This window comes from Rutilus rutilus, assembly GCF_951802725.1.
Source record: "Rutilus rutilus genome assembly, chromosome: 14".
In the NCBI taxonomy this organism is placed as follows: Eukaryota; Metazoa; Chordata; class Actinopteri; order Cypriniformes; family Leuciscidae; genus Rutilus; species Rutilus rutilus.
Genome location: NC_140219.1, coordinates 18604424 through 18623464, shown reverse-complemented (window position 1 = coordinate 18623464; position 19041 = coordinate 18604424). Strand labels below are relative to the sequence as shown.

Sequence of the window (19041 nt, the reverse complement as noted above, 5' to 3'; positions counted from 1 at the left end):
CAATTGTCTTAAATGCTACAAGTGAATTTAAGCATCATAACTTTACAAAGTTAGTTCAATACCATATTTCTTATTACATTTATTCATGTTTTTTTAAACATCCAATTAGATGAGCGTTAGGTGACACGTAGTCAAAAACGTAAAAATAGGGAAAATGAGTATAAATTCAATATTGGCAGCCAGTAAGAGGTCAAGGGTCTGACCTGGTGACCCCAGCTTTGACTGGTGGGGCGTCCAGCACTGCTCTTCTATGGTAGTCCTGTAACAACTCAAGAAGTTTTTCCTCGCGCTTTGTCCTCCCATCCTCCAGTGTCCGCACAGTCAGTTCCAGTAGCTCCGTACCCCTCTGGAACAGGCGGCAGGCATAGCAGGTGGACTTGGCCGTCTCCATTTTGTCCCCCGTCAGCACCCAAACTTTTATCCCTGCACCCTGCAAGGCCTCCATGGTCTCCGCTGCCTCTTCCTGAAGTCTGGGACACAAGATTGTTAAGATGTTAAGCTATCCAGGGCTTCTCTTTGAGACAAAAACGTGGCGTAAATAGCCATTTAGGTCACCAACCGGTCCTCTACAGCGGTCGCTCCAATCAAACTCATGCCCGTCTCCACTTGGTTATAAATGGCCATGAGTTTCTCCTCCCTGTCCTGAAGAGCCAGTCTCGCCTCCCTCAGCCCAGTGTCTGCCACGGCATACTCCTCAGCGCTCAGCTGCTTAAAGGCTACACACAGTGTACGGTAACCCTCCTGGTGAGCGAAATCACACAATTAGGCTTTTTCAATATTTATTTTATGGTCATAACATCCTTGAAAATGAAAGACACTGCAATACATTAACATTCTGTAATCTACTGTACCGTTGCATTTCGCTCAACGTGCAACCGAATCCTTTCCACCTCCTCTGGTTTGACTCTTGGGAAGATGGAGGAATCGGCTCCCTTACAGAAAAGCAGCGTCTCCCCTAAATAAACAGTAGAAGACAGGTGAGAGACATTCAGAGTTACAGATTACAACATAAACTTGCTTCTTACATCATCTGCAAAAGTCACAACCACAATGCTAAGATGTTCTGTGGAGTTGCTAAGTGGTTGTGGTGTTCTGAGCAGTCAGAGACTGTTTGCATAAATTATCTTTTTTTTTAACTTAGCAACAATTCATTCTGATGTGATAATATGTAGCATTTTAACTGTGACAGAAAAAAAAAAAACCCGCCAAAAAATGAGAAAAATTAAATTAAGAATAATAAAAAAAAAAAAAAAAAATCGAACTAATACATTTTTTTTTGTGTAGCTATTGGTTGATAAAGGAAAGAAAGAAAATTTCAAGCTGTATTTGGGTTCCGGCTTCAATGTAAACCTATGGCATTTTCCTGCTCAGTCCATCTACTACTGATCTCTAAAAAGGTCACTTCACCTCAAGTCACATGGTTTAAGTTATCATTCATGTCAACAGCAGAAATGGTGCAGGACAAGTTATGCAATTCAAATCTCTAACCCTGCATATGAGCAATAGCAAAAGCCTTAGCAAGCATCACTAATGATCTCTAGCTCACCTGATTTGGTCTGCACGATGACGCTCATTCTCCGTCGGACTGGGTCAAAGTTTAGGACATGGAGCAATTTATACCTGAAAAGTTAGATAAATAATATGTAGAAATACGCAAAACTAATAATAATAATAATAATAATAATAATAATACGTAGCTATGCAAATCTTCCTTACATCTAATTATATATCGCTCCAGGTTTAAAAAACATCCATGGGTGTAAGAACTGAAGAAGTATATTAGCAATAATATTGTGTTTGATGAGACGTCAATGATCATAACTTACTCCTCTATATCATTTTGCCTATTCTTGATCTTCATGTTCTTACTCTCCAAACCAAGAAAGGTGAAGCCATATCTAAACAGAATAAAAGTTATGTCAGTAAGTGCCAGCGATCCCACCATTATCAGCCACAAAAAGAAATAAAAACTGCATATCATGGTCCCACCTCATGGCTCCTTTGACCAGTGCGATCTCATCAGGAGAAGATGCGATGAAACATCTTTCCTCCTCTGGCTGGGGAAACATCCCATCAACACCATCAACTTGGTCCCCAGGAGTTTCCTCCGCTCCGTCCTCCTTGACCTGCACCGTGTGGCACAGGCACAGGGCCCGCAGAAACAACTCCTCTTTCTCCTAGCAGACAGAAAAATAGCAAGCTGCTTATGAACATGCATATTTGTGCATGTTTACTTCAACACTTGGAAAAACTTGAAGTACCTTTAAACATGAAAGCTAATTGGTAAATAATTGAATAATTTAGCTTTCACCATTGTTTTCATTTCATTTGTTAATATTTATAATATATTATTATAATATTATTATACCATTCAAAAGTTTAGGATCAAACTTGATGAACAAGAGAGAAAAAAAAATCTTGCTGATCTTTTTTTAACGGTAGTGTTAATGTAATGTAATTAATGTAATTAACTTTTTAACCCTTTACCCAAAGAAACCCAAAATTTACATAATTAAATTACTAAGCAGAGTCTGAACTTTGATTAACTCCAAAGTAGTGCTGAGTAATTTGCTGATAAATAAAAAAAATTGTTTTCATAATTTATGAAATATTTATTGTATTATGTACTGCAATGTGATAAAAACATCATACTGCTCAGATAGTCATGTGTCATACGTCATTTGAAAGGTCTCACGGAGTCGAATACAACAAGCATGACTAGTTTGGGCTTTGACGAAACTTTAGATCCAACACTTAGATATAAAGATATTATATTTTGTGTATGTCTGGAAACAACAATTAAAAAAAAAAAAATGTCTTCCAGGTGTCAAGGGCTGAAGAAAACAGCTACCTTGGTTCCAAACACTGTAACTTTTGATTACTTTTTGCTATCACCACAAAATTGGATCTAGATGCAGCTCGCATGTAGGGGAACTTCACCAAAAAAAGAATTGTCCTCCTACCTTATTTCCTTCCTGAGTTATTGCATGTCAAATAAGAAAGATATGTACAATTTCCATTGAGCACACTTTTTTGTCTTTTATCAGCAGTTTCTCAGCATGAAAATGCCCAAATGAAATGAAAATGTATATTTACTAAACGTTTTCTATCAAACGATACCTACCTTTTGACTCTCTTTGCTATATTTTTGGAGTTATGACTCTTTACTTTTGTTTATGTCACAACATGTCACAATGACTTAAAGGGTTAAATAAAGGTAGTTCAATAACAATAGTTCATCAAAATTGGTAGAGAACCGTAAAATTTCACTGGTATCAGTACTGAATGCTAAAATGTTGGTATTGTGACAATCCTAGTATACAGATCATATGCACAACAATCTAACAAGGGCAAGGAGAAAGAGGAAGTGCTCTCAAAAGACCATCCGTTTATGGAGCATATTAGTGTATTATAAAAAAGAGTTAATCTACATAACTTAAGTCCTAAAAAAGCCTGCCAACACTGACATTTGATGTTTACTGCCTTTGTGTTTACATCTCAGCCTCAGAGGATTCATAATTTAAAAGGTTTGCAGTCAGTTTACATACTGAGGTGAACACATTCAACAACACGATCCGTAAGTGTAAAATCAATCCCATCTGAGGTCCTTTGGGTCTCAGAATGAGTGTAACTCACCAGTCCAGCCTTCTGCTGCAGTTTACTCACAGGCCCGTCCGTCACAGTGAAGCCGTCCAGCTCGTCTCTGTGTCTGTACTGGAAGCCGTCTATACAGCACTCGATGAACTCCATGTTGTTCTGGGTCAGTGTGCCCGTCTTGTCTGTGAATACATATTCCACCTGCAGGGTGCAGACAAATGTTGACCTTACCAATTATAAATCCGGGCAATAAAGCACTCCTTTCCAAATTAACAGAGTCCAACGATAAGAACGGACAATTAATTTGTGACAAAACCAGTCTGCTTGCATAAATCAGTTTAACGAAGCATGGCCTGTAATTTAGAGCAATCAACTGCATAACCAGCCAAGGATGATCTATGACCTCACTGCCAATGGAAGAGCCAGGGACAGCTCAGATTATGTTCATGTCATGATTTACTTTCATTTGGCCGTTCAGACTAAAACACATTTACATATTATATATATATATACAGACCCTTTCCAAAAAATTTGAATATCATTAAAAAGTTTATTTATTTCCATAATTCCATTCAAAACGTTAAACTTCCATAGATTATAGATTCAGGGCCCACAACTTAAACGATTTCAAGTATTTAGTTGTTTATTTGTACATAATTTGGGCTTCCACCTCATAAAACCCACAAATCATAAAGTATAAAGTTCACGAATATTACATGAAATCACACAATAATTACACAGTGATACCATGGTCATTGAACCAGGTTTTGGTTCTTTTGGCAGTGTGGGCAGTTGCAAATCCTGCTGGAAAATGAAGTCAGCATCTCCATAAAGCTTGTCTGCTGAAGGAAGCATGAAGTGCTCTGAAAATGTCCTGGTAGATGGCTGCGTAAACTTTTCCATGATATTCGAATTTTTTGGAAAGGGTCTGTATATAATTTTTTTTTGTTGGTTTTTTTTTTTGAGTCAGATATGCCACAGTAATCCTGTGTCTAACCTGGCCAAGTTCCTCATTGAGGTCCGAAGTGTTGACGAGCGCGCCCTCTTGGATCTCCGGGTCAAAGAAGTCTTTGTCCCAAGTGATAAAGAAAGAGCCCAGGAATTTCTGCATCTCCACAGTGACGTACATGGACACGGGGATTATAAAGTTGAAAAGGACCATGAAGGAGAGGAAGTCTGTAAACATCTTCACATACTGAAATAAAGACAGAAAACCTGCATTCAGTCTCTTCAAAGCCCAATATAATGTCTGGAACAGCAAAGAAACATGGAGGTTAAACATAAAGCTATTTCCTAATTATGATGTATTAAGTATGATCTGTGTAAGAGCTGACCACAGCCACCAGAGACCAGATTAGCTTGTAATTTATATTAATTGCATCAAGAATGACTGATGATATAGAGGGAGTTGCTAATTGATTCACGCAATCATGTTAAAATCAGTCAGATGTGAAATCCACAGACTGCTCACCATATTAGTGTCTTTCTCCTTCTGCGTTTTCTGGTTGTACCACGGCTCATCCTGACCGTCTTTGCTCTGCCATACGTACTTTAGTGTAGTACACACCACAGCTTTACTGATGAGGATACACAGATACACCAACAGAAAGGCATTGATGGATCTGGAAAAAAGAGGAAACGCATATCATATGTACTTAATCATGTAACCACACATAAACACATCAAAATAAGATGCTAAGAATTTCTGTTGCGTATTTTTTTTTACTATTTATTTTATTTATTATGCATAGTTGCTGTCAATATTCTTATTATAGGAGATAAATAAATAAATAAATAAATACAATCAATAAATTAAATATCTGCATAAAGATTATTAAATATATTTTGGTTATATAAACTCTGGAAAACTATTTATTCAGGTAAGTTCTGATTCATATTATCTTGATTCACTCAAATTTTTAACTAATGTTACAATTAATGGTTAAGATTGAAGACACTATTTTCACATTAACCAAAAAAAAAACAGACATAGATTAAAAGATTGATCTTAAGATCGAAAATGAACTTTGCTAATAATCCGAAAATCAATATTTTGAACCTTACTGCACACTGGGGTATAAAACTGCTCTCGTCACTCACTTTTCAACAGCTGATCGTTTCTGAGATTTGCCCTGGTAGTTGAGCGCCATCTTTGTCTCCATGCCTGTGTATACTGCGACACCTTTAAAAGAAAAGGCAATGAAGAGTGATTCGGGTGAATATAATTTGTCGACGTCAAATTAAATGGTGCCGGGACCTACCATTAATCTTCTTGGTGTTTTTCAACGTAGCACCTTTGAGGAGAAGGTTCTCTGGGCCCAAAGATCTAAATTAAACCATAAAAACGAACAATTATGTCAATAAAGACACATTCTGGCATCCAATCCCACGTTGAAGTGGCTACTAATGAGCAGCATTACTGGAAGTATGTAGGCAAGTTTGGCCTAGCCCGCTCTTGTGAAGGACACGGCATAGAGACTCATAAAAACATTTCAAACGGCCCAGTGACAAATGGAAGAGCGTGCAGGGCTTGAAAAGTTGCCAGGCCGGCTTTACTTTAATGCTGCTATAGCGTTACGGGTCGATGGAATAATGATCAGAGGCTAATGCAAAGGGAAAAGACAGAGCTGGAGTGGCTATGAGGTACTGTGGGATATAGTGGGCCCATGGGATCAGACCAAAGACAGTCTCACCTTACTGCTGGCTCCTGGTCCGCCTTGTAAATGTGCATTCGGCCAACAAACCTGCAGAAAAGCAAACAAGCTACAGTTAAGCAGGCTTATACATGTTCTCTCAAATACAAACATACAGAAAGAGGCTGAACGATTGCGCAGACGTAACATGAATATAATCAAGACTACTTGATGAGGTCAACCTGAAAACATTCATCAGCCACGGGCCACGGTTAAATTACCGACGCCATCATGCACATGCATTAGCGTTTATTTTGTATAGACTCCTTCCCCATTATAGAGGCTTGATGATAATATCTGTATTCCAATACAGTACACTATGCAAATAAGCCCTGTACGAAGTGAACCATTTACAAGGAAGATGCTCATTGGTGATGACCCAACAGTCTGGCATATTGGCAACAGCCCTTTGAAGGGTTTTTTTTTTTTTTTTGAGACTGAATTTTAGCAGGCGACATCTGGTGCTCTAGAAATCAGAAATGCAAATGTTCTTCCACCTAAAGAGGCTATAAAGAGATGTGCTTAGTGATAGGGGGCGCTGGAGTCAAAAAACTGCTATTACAGTTGGACTGCCTCTCTGAACTTGCAGATTGTGTTTGTTTCAAGGTCTGTTTGTTCTTATTACTCAAGCAGAGAGGCCAGATAGTGTTTGACTGTTCCATGAACCACACTGTTAGCTGCTGATCTGAAATCAAACTGGATCCAACATGTAACAAAACAGTTTTTTTTGCAGTACGCTCACAATGTCTCATGTTTTGGTGGCAGTGAAAGAGATTTCTGTTAGGTTTGTGCTATCAAGGTATTCATACTTGTAGAGGTCAGGCTGGGGTTGTTCACACTCAATGGTGGCAGAGAGAGCCTGCAGGTCCTTCTCTGTGTCTGGCACTGTGTAGTGTGTCTGAGGGAAAGACAGGCGAATTAGTATTCCAGGTCGCGTTGAACACACAAATGCACACGGATGGAAGAGGGAGAAAGATGAAGAGTAGAAGAATGATGATGATGATGACGAGGAGATCTAGGCCACCTACTTAAAGAGTTTGACTAAAGCAAAGTAAAGGAATCCATATTTCATATTCGGTTTATATTTGAACAAAAAAACAAAACAAAAAAACAACACACCAGGTGATTCTTATTTAAAAGAGCAAGGAAAGCAGGGAGACAGCTTTTTAAAAATAACATCAATAATCATATCAAGAAAATCATATTTGTGCCCATGTGGTTACTTAGTAAGAGGTGCAAAAGCTCACTTTATGGTTGGATTCTCCATCCAGGCTGGCTGTGGTGACAAAACAAGTGTCATCTTCTCGAGTGGACTGCAAAAGTATCAGGTCACACGGAAAGATCTCGTCCTCCACCACTTCAACCACATCGCCCACCTGAGCAGAAACACTTCGACATTAACCACACACACAACACTCAGTCGAGTCACTACAACCGAATATTCAGCTTCTTTAACAGGTGGGTTGCAGGTTTGTTCTGATTTAACATGTAAATCACTAAATAAAAATATAGAATTTTAAAATGTAAAGCAAATAATAAAACACAGCTACATCCACAAGTGTCCCTTGATTTGTACAGGCTAATGTTAGCTGCTTTTCAGTTTTTTTACAAAATACATTTTTTTCTTATGTCACGTTAATAAGTTTGCATTTTTGGGCTTAAAGTTAATAGTAATATTAATAAATGTCAGTGTTTGATTAGAAAAAACATCTAATCATGAATAACAATTTTAGTACAATACTGGGTTGCCACTTGATGTACTAATATTAGGGATATTTATATATAAAAATATATATATAATAATAATAATTATTATTATTATTATAAAAAAAAAAAATATATATATATATATATATATATATATATATATATATATATATATATATATATATATATGTGTATATGTATATGTATGTATGTGTATATGTATATGTATGTATGTATGTATGTATGTATGTATGTATGTGTATATATATATATATATATATATATATATATATATATATATATATATATATATATATATATATATATATATATATATATATATATATATAACAAGAAAGGCTAGTGGTGCCACACTTTGAGTCAAATTATGCTGTATACACCCAATCTCACTCCGAAATTCAAGCCCTGTAACACCAACAATATTCATCCAGAGCAAATGAAACAAGTGAGTAAAGGGACACGGGTTTGTGTGTCAACTCGCTGTCTGAGAGATGAGAGAGCGCAGCTGGTATTGTGTCTCCCGCGGAAGAGTTTCAGATATTTCAGGATCGATATGTATCGAAAAATCTATATTTTTGACAACATTAGATTGCACTTAGTTTATTATTTCAGATTCTTTCTTAAAAGACTACAAATGAAAATGTATATTACATAAAATTCAACCCGTCAAAGTGGCTAGTAGGAGTGATTGCGTTACACGAAACTGCTGAAATCCACCCGCATATGGCGGGTCGGCAGGTGTTAATGTCAAGCCCTATGTAGGTAAGGAGTATTAATACAGTACGTGAGTGTGTTTGGGTATATGATTGTTAATAGTAACAACGTTGCTGAAAGAAGTATCTTTTGCTCATCAGGGTTGCATTTATTTGATCAAGACTTTTAAACGGTAATGTACGTTACAAAATGGGTTACAAAAATCATCTCTAACACAATTAATTAACAGCTAGCTAGCTGTATTGGCAAACACTTCCAAACGTCTTTGACCCTAACGGTTTCATAGTGTACAGCAGCGCATTTGTTCCATTTCATATACAGCAAGGAAACACTCCCAGCTGTGAACACCCCTAGTGGGCATTCTTCTTTTCCACATGTGAAGTATGGCAGCGTGCCACACCCTGCTCCCACGGTGCATGTTATATGAGAAACTTGGCAAGGGTGTAGCAACAGAAAGATACCTTGATCTTCTCGCTCTCCTTCTTCACTGACCGCCCGTCCTCTAACACCGTCACCGGGTACTTATTCACCTCGTAGTCTGCTTTGTGCCGCAGCCAGTCCTCATAACCCTGAAGAGATACCGAGAATGTGAGAACGGTATGCTGGTGTGTGTGAAAACAGAAGAAGGTCAAATGAGGACTGAGCCAGTCTAATACATTTCTCACATGCAAAAAATTCGGGCTTCCCCCTACTAGTGACTAAACGTTAGTCACCTAGAAGAGGCTTAGCCAACCGAAAATGTCATTAGACGGTTAGTTGCAGAAGAAAAAAAACGGTGGGTCCTTGTGGTAATTACCGTATGTCGGGCAGGAAATCCAAACATTCGCCTATCATCCGTCAACCTCAAATATGGCTTATCATTTGAAACATTCAAGTAGCAACTTTACATGGTTGCTCGCTCTAAAGTTAACCTAGATAAATGCGCGCTATTATTTTGTCTGGAGTGTGAAAGTTGAAGTATACTGCGATTACTGCATGACATGGAGGCGCCGGCGCAATCACTTGCATTTTTCCCTGACAACAGCGGAAACAACTTAAAATACTCCATCATTTTTGGTCATACAGATAACAGTAATACCCCATTTGAGTCGGGTCTACTTTTGTTTGTGTAAACTCACAATAAAATATATAAAAATAAAGAAAACAGGATGCGCGACAAGCTTAATGCGTGCGCTCGAGAGCGGAATTGGATATATATTACGCCTATATTTATTAAAAGCTCATTATGGTTTAGTATTCTCCTCAGTATATATTTAAGTATTTTAATTAATATAAACGTGCGATTAGTCGACTAATGGGTTAAATGAACGGCTACTAGTCGACTAGAAAAAAAACTTTAGTCCGGGGCATCCCTAAAAAAAAAACAATATTCTCTGTAAAATACACACATAATGAATCTGGTTTTCACTGCATACAACAGGCCTGTATTAATAATGGAAACTACGTGAATGAGCTGAGGGAGTCCAGGCATTTGAAGTCAAAGTGGGCTGGGGTCACACGGGCCCCCTGGGATCTTATTTCAAAGCCCAATTAAGGCCTGAGCACCTCTCAGTGTGAGGCCACAGAGATCTGGAAGGAAGTCCACCTTCCATTGTGCTATTCTACAAAGCTTGCGGCAGGCCGGTGGAAAAAAGTTGATCCTAAAACAATACATCTAAAGCTGTGAGAGAACCCCTGTGTTGTGACAAGCCCTTGGATCATTTGTTTTGTGCGTGCGAGATGGACTTTGGGGTCCGGCTGGGGTCGGCATTATTTAAGCAGTGACACACGGCTATAAAACATCAAGTGCTTTAGCGATAGCCAGAGAAACTAGAGGTGGCATGTGAATAAAAAGCGAGAAAGAAATGAGAAAAGAGTTCGAAAAGGATGAAAAGAGCAGACAGGGGCATAAACAGAACATAATTCAACTAACCTGTTTGATGGCCGTCACTGTGATGACAAAAAACAAAGGTAAACCACTGGTCACGGGGCTGGTTGGGGTATCAACAATCACCTTCAAGAAAGGACACACATATATAACATTATTTACGTTTACAGAATCATTTTACTTTGAAGTTGCATTGACATTCATGCATTGCATTAACATTCATAATAGAAATCTATAGGGCAAGATATTTCAGAGATCAGAAATGCGACGCTTACTTTCTTTGTTGCTGCTTATTTCAATTCTCCTGTTCAGAATGAGTATTATTTAAGATTTAAACATCCGCTCAGCAGTGGAGCTCCCATTCAAGGAGGATAAACGTTAAGTTTTCGGTTGCCTACTATTCCTGTGGGTGTATTTGTCTCTATATCAACAATATTTTGTGGATAGTTGTATCATGTCTCTTCCTTGTGAGTATCTTGCAAAAATGCTCATGACGGGAGTTGAAAATTGTCAGTCATGCCAACAACATGCCAAATAAATGCTGTTCTTTTGAACTTTTTATTCAAAGAATCATGATAAAAAATGCATCACGGTTTCCAGGAAAATATTTAGTAGCACAACTGTTTTCAACATTGAGAAGAAATGTTTCTTGAGCAGCAAATCAACATCACAAAACCAGTCACAAGTCGCACGGGTATATTTGCCAATAGCCAACAATACATTGTATGGGCCAAAATGATTGATTTTTCTTTTATGCCAAAAATCATTAGGATATTAAGTGAAGATCATGTTCCACGAAGATATTTTGTAAATTTCCTACCGTAAATATATAAAACATTTATTTTTGTGAGTAAATGCAGCACAATTATTCAGCTTTCAGATGATGTATAAATCTCAATTTCAAAAATGTGACCCGTGTGACTGGTTTTGTGGTCCAGCGTCACATATTAGAATGATTTCTGAAGGATCATGTGAGTGATGATGGCTGTTGAAAACAGGACAGGAATAAATTACATTTTAAAATATATATTCAGAAGTACTTGGTGAGTATAGGTATAATTTCATGTTTTGGTCGATAACCGACAAATAGCCAAAATTCTAATTATATACTATTTTGCCAAAATAAATTGAATGTACAGTATAAAAAATATATATTCATTTGGAGATTTGCTAAAGATTACATTTAACAATTAAAGATTACATCTAATTGTTTTTGTTTGATTTAACAAACTGCTGTATGAGACTTTCTCTGGTATTCAGGTATGGTCACAGAAACGGTTCAAAGAGTTTAGGCTAACTTGTATTGAACTCAGAACAGATAGATTTTTAAAACGGCATGAATAATAGTCCAAAATTAAAGGCCTAATGTTTTGAAAGGGCAAGTAGAGAAGTGACTCATGTGAGATGAGATGTTCACATTAATGTTTGTATTTTAAAAATGCAGCTGGACAGGAAAAGCATGCGTCATATCATAACCTTGAAAGCGTGAGATTGAACATCTAAGATCTGATTGCTTAGAACAGTAAACACCAGTCTATCTTTAACATGAGCAGTTTGTCATGTAGTAGGAAGCATTTATACTTCCTCTATGTTTGTGTATTTATGGAAGAGAAAAAAATAGGGTAGGTTATGAAGTCAACCCACAGAGGTGTGAACATTTTGTTCGTCCAATGAGCTACGGCCAACACGCAACTCACTGCGTCTCCCTCTCACACACACACAGGAACCCTACAGGGCATGGTTGAAAGCGGCCAGTGCAAAAACCACAAGCCACAGTGAGAACTGCATTTTCACTGCAGAAAAAAGGCTCAAACACAAAGATGCCGTGTGTGGCATATCGGTGCCAAAATTCCTGTAGGGAGAGAGTGTAAAGCCGGCAGGACTTCAGAAGGTGAAAGCCCATCTCAGACCAGCAGCACTCCAGCTCAGAGCTAATAATCCCCATCATCCTGATCACGCACACTTTTAACACACAAACACCACAAAGTACATTCAGCCCTTACCCCGTCTAAGACCAAATAATCCCAAATAACCTGATCTGAAACATCCACACACACACACTTTAATTTTGGACTTGGCCATTAGACGTCATCTAAACCGCTTTGCAATCCGGCCAATCATGTAACATCCCCCTCCTCAGCCCACACGCAAGCCGTTGCTTAACATCCACAAGTTAGAGCTTGCAGACTAACCCAAATATACTCAGGCATCTTTAAATCCTGCCCTGCAGCTTATGCTAAAATATCATGCAACACCTTGAGAAACGAGCGCCATATGTGTGCATGCATGTTCACAGGAGCACAGATCTTTCAACAGTGGCCCATTAAGTTATAAACATCTCTCAGCTGCCAGGTGTCTGCTGACAGCTGTTTAGCAGTAGTGCCATCAGGAACAGAAAGAGGAAGAGAAAGGGGGCTTTTCCTGCCAACGCGACACATCTGCATGAGAAAGCAACATTAAAGGGATAGACCTAGTTCACTCAAATTTAAATTCTGCCTTTATTTACTTACCCTTATGTCATTTAAAAACCTGTTTGAATTTCTTTCTTATGCAGCAGAACATAAAACAATATGGAAGAAATATTGAAAAAACGTGAAATTTAGAGTAAAAAAACATTTCATTAACTGATGTTAATATAACAAAAATACTAAAATATGTTTGTAACTATATAATGTACACAAGTGGTGAAGAGAAAGCCACATGATGAATCAAAGTTCATCATAGCTTTCCCACAAGCTGAGGTACATAATAATAGATACAATACTAATAAAATAATGCAATAAATATTCATTTAACAACATAACATAAAAACCTAATATACATAACTGATAACAACAACAAAAATAAATACAAAGAAACAATTGTTTAACTGTAGAACAGTCAAATATCAAGTGTCAGGAATAGTAGGTAATGTCAATTTATGTTTTTTCACTGTAAAAAACGGATCATTTAAACTGTATTTTACTGTAAAATTACATTATATGTCACATCAAATCTATGGTTTCCCATCGTATATAGTAAGGGAACTTATCCAAAATCAATTAATTTGCCATTGCATTTTCATACAGGTTTGGAACAACATAATGGTAAATAAATTATGACAGCATTTATATTTTAAGGCAAACTATCCCTTTAAATTTAGCAGTTCAGGAAAGTACTTTTGAAACGAAAACACGAAAAACAGCAAAGGAAGCAGAAGCACTTGACTTGACCCCTGTGAATACCACCCCTGGTTTCCCTTGTGGCACGCGTGGTTCTCTCTTTCTTCTTTCTCTCTGAGACTGACCCTTCTCCCCAGCAGCCAGGGCTGAGTCTAGGATTCGGTCAGCAGAAAGCGCTCTAATGCGCTTGTGGTTCCTACAAGTGATGGATGTTGTGGGAGCCAGTGGTCCCACACATCGTTTTTTTTTTATTTTTATAAATTGATAAAGGCCCATCTGGATGGAGCCCACTGCGGCTTCCCACTCGATTAAAAATATTAAGAGTGATGCGGCCCAAAGTGCTGAGCACAGTCTGTCTTATGTTTTCATTTGTTTTCTGTTTTTAATACACACAAAAATGCATGCGTAGTGGGGGTTTATTCCTCTGGATCGCTCAGTTACAGACAGCGCCACTGATACAGTTCATCAGCGACTGTAATGAAATAGTCACTTCTCTGATGAAGTGCTGCCCCTTCGTCGTTTTTACGCTCACACAAAACACCCCCACCCATCACTGCCAGACCCACCTCGCTTGTTCCACCGCGTAGACGCAAATACTATTCATTTAACCGCCGCCTCGAGGGAGCCAATTCCCAAAGCTAACGCTGAACACATCAGTTACCGCCGAAACACCTTACGAAGGCAGACACACAACGTGCCAGTTACTAAATACCAACACGAACCTTAGTGGGACTAGATGCCATAACTTAATTGGTTGCAAATTAAAAATGAGGCTGTGAGGAACCACAATACAATCTGTTCAATTTGTCCTACTGTCATAAAGAGGTAGTGTTTACATACTGCACATAAATATATCCCTAATATGTGACAAACATTATTTGTTTCAGGGAAATTCAAGGAAAGACACGGAAAGTTAAACACTTGACACCCAGGTGCCGATATAAGGGAAGAAATGTTTAAAAGTAGGGTAGGTAGGATTTTTCCAAAAAAAAAACATTCCAAATTTGTTTAAACTGTCTTTATATACCAATACATAATTAAAATGTAAGTACTCTGAAAAAGAGAGTATAAAAATCGAGTGTCTGTATAGACCTCTCACGACTGTTGTAAACACAGCTAATTATTTCCATTCACTCCACCCCCTCCCTTCTGAGCTCCTTCCAAAGCCACGCCCCCAAAACACATGAACGCGCGCTCAGGCTCAGCTGGAAGACGCACCTGAGACGAGTGGAGAGGAAGGAGCGCAGTGCATGCAGTGACATCATGTCAGAATCACATGTAATAAAATACCTAACTTTATCACTATGAATATAAACAAATAAGATGGCTTTTAGTACTCACTATCAAGTTAGCATATCGATACTGGTAAAGTTTAAAATATATTTTGTTTGATTCGGTAACGAGCTATATTTATAGGTAACGAGCTATATTTATAAGGCAAAGCTAAAAACAGGTTGCATTGATACACGTTTTTTCCATTACCATCAGTTACACTGTGATGAAGTTGAATTTCGTGTAAGATTCATAACATAAACGGTGTTTTGCATGTAAGAGTTTCCATGATGAAAACATTGTTGACTCTGATGAGGACTACACTCCGGAGACAAGTACCGCATCGTCGGTTCGAGGACAGGTCCGGGGTCGAGGGCGAAGCAGAGGAGTGCGCGCATATGGGCAGATCTTGTAGCAACAGGGGTGGTAGCCATGGTTGCGAGAGAGAGAGTGACAGTCGCCCAAACCAATCAATTGTTTCGTCCCGGATGGAAATAATTAGCTGTGTTTATTGCAGATTAAAAGGTCTACAGTCACTCGATTTTTCAGAGCACTTACATTTTAATTATGTATTGGTATATAAAGATAGTTTAAACAAATTAGAAAAAAAGTGTTTTAGAAAAATCCTACCTACCCTACCTTTAAGTACTACCTCACTAAGTACTCGGTTCTCAATGAAGGGGTCAGAGCCCACTGGGGGGCCTCAGCAAACTTCCAAATGAGCCAGAGAATGACTTAATATAAAAAAAATATATAAAAAAATGAATTAAAATGCTATTAAAAAATAAGAATTGAGTTGTAAACTGAGAATTTTTTTCCCTCAATAATTATTGTTTTTATTGAAAAACAAATCACAAAATTAATTGTGGTTAATTTATTTGAAAATATTTAATTATTATAATAATCATTAAATTACATAAACTATATATTAATAACATAGTATTTTAATGTAATCAACAATAAGCAGCATTTATTGAAAATAAGCAGCATTGTCATAATTACAGCAGAGATGCCAGAGAAAATAACTTTAATATACGTGAGGCCTATATTCCCAAAGGCTGAGAAGCGCTGCACTATTTGATTTCACTAAATGATTCTTGAGGCATCTTAATTTTTAACAACAGCATTTTTTACAAGTTTGCATAAAAGCTGTACTAAAACATGTCTGCTCTTATCTAAACAATTCTACATCAATTAAAATCTTCATCGGAGCAACATTAAACATTAAATTAGCGTGGGACTTGTTTTCTGAGCCTGTGCATAAGAATTCCCCAAAAACATAAAGTTCATGGAATTTATATTCTTGGTGGGTGGCCTTATTTAAGATGGTGTAAAATAACGTTTATTCAGGCTGTAAAATGTCCCGGCAGGCTCCCACCTGTGTGTGTTTGAACAGGTGTAAACCAATGTTTCTCAACGGGTGAGTAACTGATCTGTTCTGTTGGCCTGTTCTGGTCTCAGACAGTATGGAAAAACATGCTACATGCAAATAATCAAATTTAAAGAGGGTATTATTTAATAATAAAAGTCAATGTTGCTTTGAGGACGTTTTTGTTTACTCTCGTACGATATCGTGTCTGCTTGCCACTTTACATCTAATGTATAATCTGGGTGCTGAAGCAAAATCAGAGTTTTGCGGTATAGATGTCACTGCAGATGTGCCCTTGTTTCCATTTTTGAAGCATTGCAGCCTGGCACGGCACTTATGTGCGTCGTGTTTTCCCCTGGATATGCTTTTAAATAAGAATTAATAACTTATTTAAAATAAAAATGTAGAATTTTTGTGGATCAACCCAGAATAGTTTGATAAAGACTTGGTGAATCATACTGTAAGCGCTCTCACATCGATCTGCTCTAAGAAACAGTAAATGCACAAAAACATTCATTTCACTCTCACTCTCTCTTTCTCTAACGTTTACTCAAGATTATGTGCTAATTTCCTCTTTACGGTTATGCACACTTCCACTCTGCTGAACACTGACTGCTTGTTAGCGCAATCCCTCATCTGCATTCACACACACAAACACACACACACAGGTATTGAGAACATTCCAGCAGAATGTGTGTCAAAATGAGCGTGTGAAAGACAGATCCCCCTCGACTCCTCCCCTCCTTCTGTTCTCCTCTCCTCCCATCTCTCTTTTCCCATCAGGACCCCGGCGAAGGCACGCAGTGCTATTTTTAGCATACTGGTGCTTTTTTATCAGTCGGTGTCTATTTGTGGCTCAAAAGAACTACAGAGGGCTTCCTAGCTGCTGACGTCAGCAGTGCTGTGCTGCAGAGGCGTACAGGACAGGGAGAGAGAGGGAGAGAGAGAGAGAGAAGGGGGGAGAACAAAGAAATGAGGAAAAGAGAGGGGGTGTGGTATGGAAAAATGGCAGGATGAAGAGACATGGAAGGATGGGGAGATAGAAATGAGCATAAGACGGTGCGTTTGCAATGGGCCTCAGGAGAATAGAGCGGTTCTATTTGGAGGCTGGTGATTTAAGAGCAGGTCTTGTGTGACAGGCGCGCGTGTGTGTTTCCCTCGTGCTGTTATAATAGTGGGCTGCATGGGGAGAGCTAGTCGGCGAGAATAAGAAGCCCCTCAAGAGAAAAGCAGGATTAGTAGAGGCATGCCAGAACCAAGCAAACTCCTGGGGATCTCTCTCACACGCGCACTCAGATCACATCACAACATGGATGTACATAAGACATAATGAGGCATGCATATTTATTATAGACTGTATGAAACTCCCTTGTTTAGTTAGTCAATCTTTTAGTAAGAAGAATGAAAATTTGATAAACCATGATGTCACAGTACGCCATAATCTGAAAAATCGAAAACATTTAATTCATGCGATACAGAATCCTTACGTTAAGTGAGAAAGAACAGTTTATCATCTATATTTATATATGAATTTGCTGCTTTCTAATCTGTCAGAGGTTTTTTCATATATTTTCAAAGAACTGCTAATTAATGCGACTGATTTTGATTCATTAATATAATTGGCTTATAAGCTTAATACATTCGCGAGAAAGACTATAATGGTCGAGTTTGAAGTCGAAGTCTGTTTGTTTTTACAAAGTCCTTTTCCATTTTGCAGTGCATAGTCCTATCTAATCACATTCAGTTTAACTCGGATAACATAAGTTTTCTGTAGTATTCTTTCAAACATTTGGGCTCAGTATGACTAAAATGAATAACACTTATTCAGAAAGGATGCATTAAATTGATCAAAAGTGACAGTAAAGAACCATTTTAATGTTCATTTTCTATTTCAAATAAATGCTGTTCTATTCATCAAAGAATCCTGAAAAAAAAGTCACGGTTTCCACAAAAATATTAAGCTTGACAACTGTTTCGATATTGATAATACATGTTTCTTGAGCAAAAAAACCCCCCAGCATATAAGAATGATTTTTGAAGGATCATGTGACACTGAAAATTCAGCTTTGCATCACAGGAGTAAATTATATCTTACTCCTTACTTTTAAAAGTTATTTAAAATTGTAATAATATTTCACAATATAAAAAAATTTACTGTATTTTTGGTCAAATAAATGCAGCTTTGGTAGAGCTTTCAAAAGCATACAAAAAAAAAAATCTTACTGAGCCCAAACTTTTGAACGGTACTATACAAGTCTTTTTTGCCAACATACCTCCATATAGTGCCTGAGAACGCATCATTCGCAGGTTTTTGATACATTCATTACCACATACATCAATCTCTCACGCACAAAATCAGCTGCAAAATCAGGTGTCAAATCGTGCGTTTCATTTCTCACTCACTTGCACCTGACAGCAACAAGACCATGTGCTCTTCATCAATCCACCATTACCCTTTCAATACACACACTTAAAATGGCATCAGCTGTTTATACGGTTCCACTCTCTAGTTTAACCAGGGTCATCTTCATGTGCTTTTATGGAGTGGAGCAGAGGCTTCCCCGTCTCTGTCTCTCTCTCTGCCATTATCACAGGTCCAGTGACATCAGATCAGCATGGAGCAGAAGCAGCCAGGCTATG

At 37.9% G+C, this 19041-nt stretch overlaps 1 protein-coding gene across 4 annotated transcripts in view; it reads right to left on the bottom strand.

Moving 5' to 3' along the window:
- Window positions 1–19041, bottom strand: part of atp11c (ATPase phospholipid transporting 11C (ATP11C blood group)) — a 62982-nt gene that overhangs the window by 10703 nt on the left and 33238 nt on the right. For all 4 annotated transcript variants that reach the window (XM_084429630.1, XM_084429628.1, XM_084429627.1 and 1 more), the window contains exons 4-19: window positions 10645–10725; window positions 9194–9301; window positions 7538–7666; window positions 7100–7188; window positions 6291–6341; window positions 5859–5923; window positions 5698–5779; window positions 5069–5219; window positions 4595–4792; window positions 3637–3798; window positions 1990–2177; window positions 1827–1898; window positions 1547–1620; window positions 852–955; window positions 560–741; window positions 204–470 (exon numbers count right to left, since the gene is read on the bottom strand). In XM_084429630.1, coding sequence (XP_084285756.1) covers window positions 204–470; window positions 560–741; window positions 852–955; window positions 1547–1620; window positions 1827–1898; window positions 1990–2177; window positions 3637–3798; window positions 4595–4792; window positions 5069–5219; window positions 5698–5779; window positions 5859–5923; window positions 6291–6341; window positions 7100–7188; window positions 7538–7666; window positions 9194–9301; window positions 10645–10725 — 2003 coding nt within the window. The remainder of the gene's footprint in view (window positions 1–203; window positions 471–559; window positions 742–851; window positions 956–1546; window positions 1621–1826; window positions 1899–1989; window positions 2178–3636; window positions 3799–4594; window positions 4793–5068; window positions 5220–5697; window positions 5780–5858; window positions 5924–6290; window positions 6342–7099; window positions 7189–7537; window positions 7667–9193; window positions 9302–10644; window positions 10726–19041) is intronic.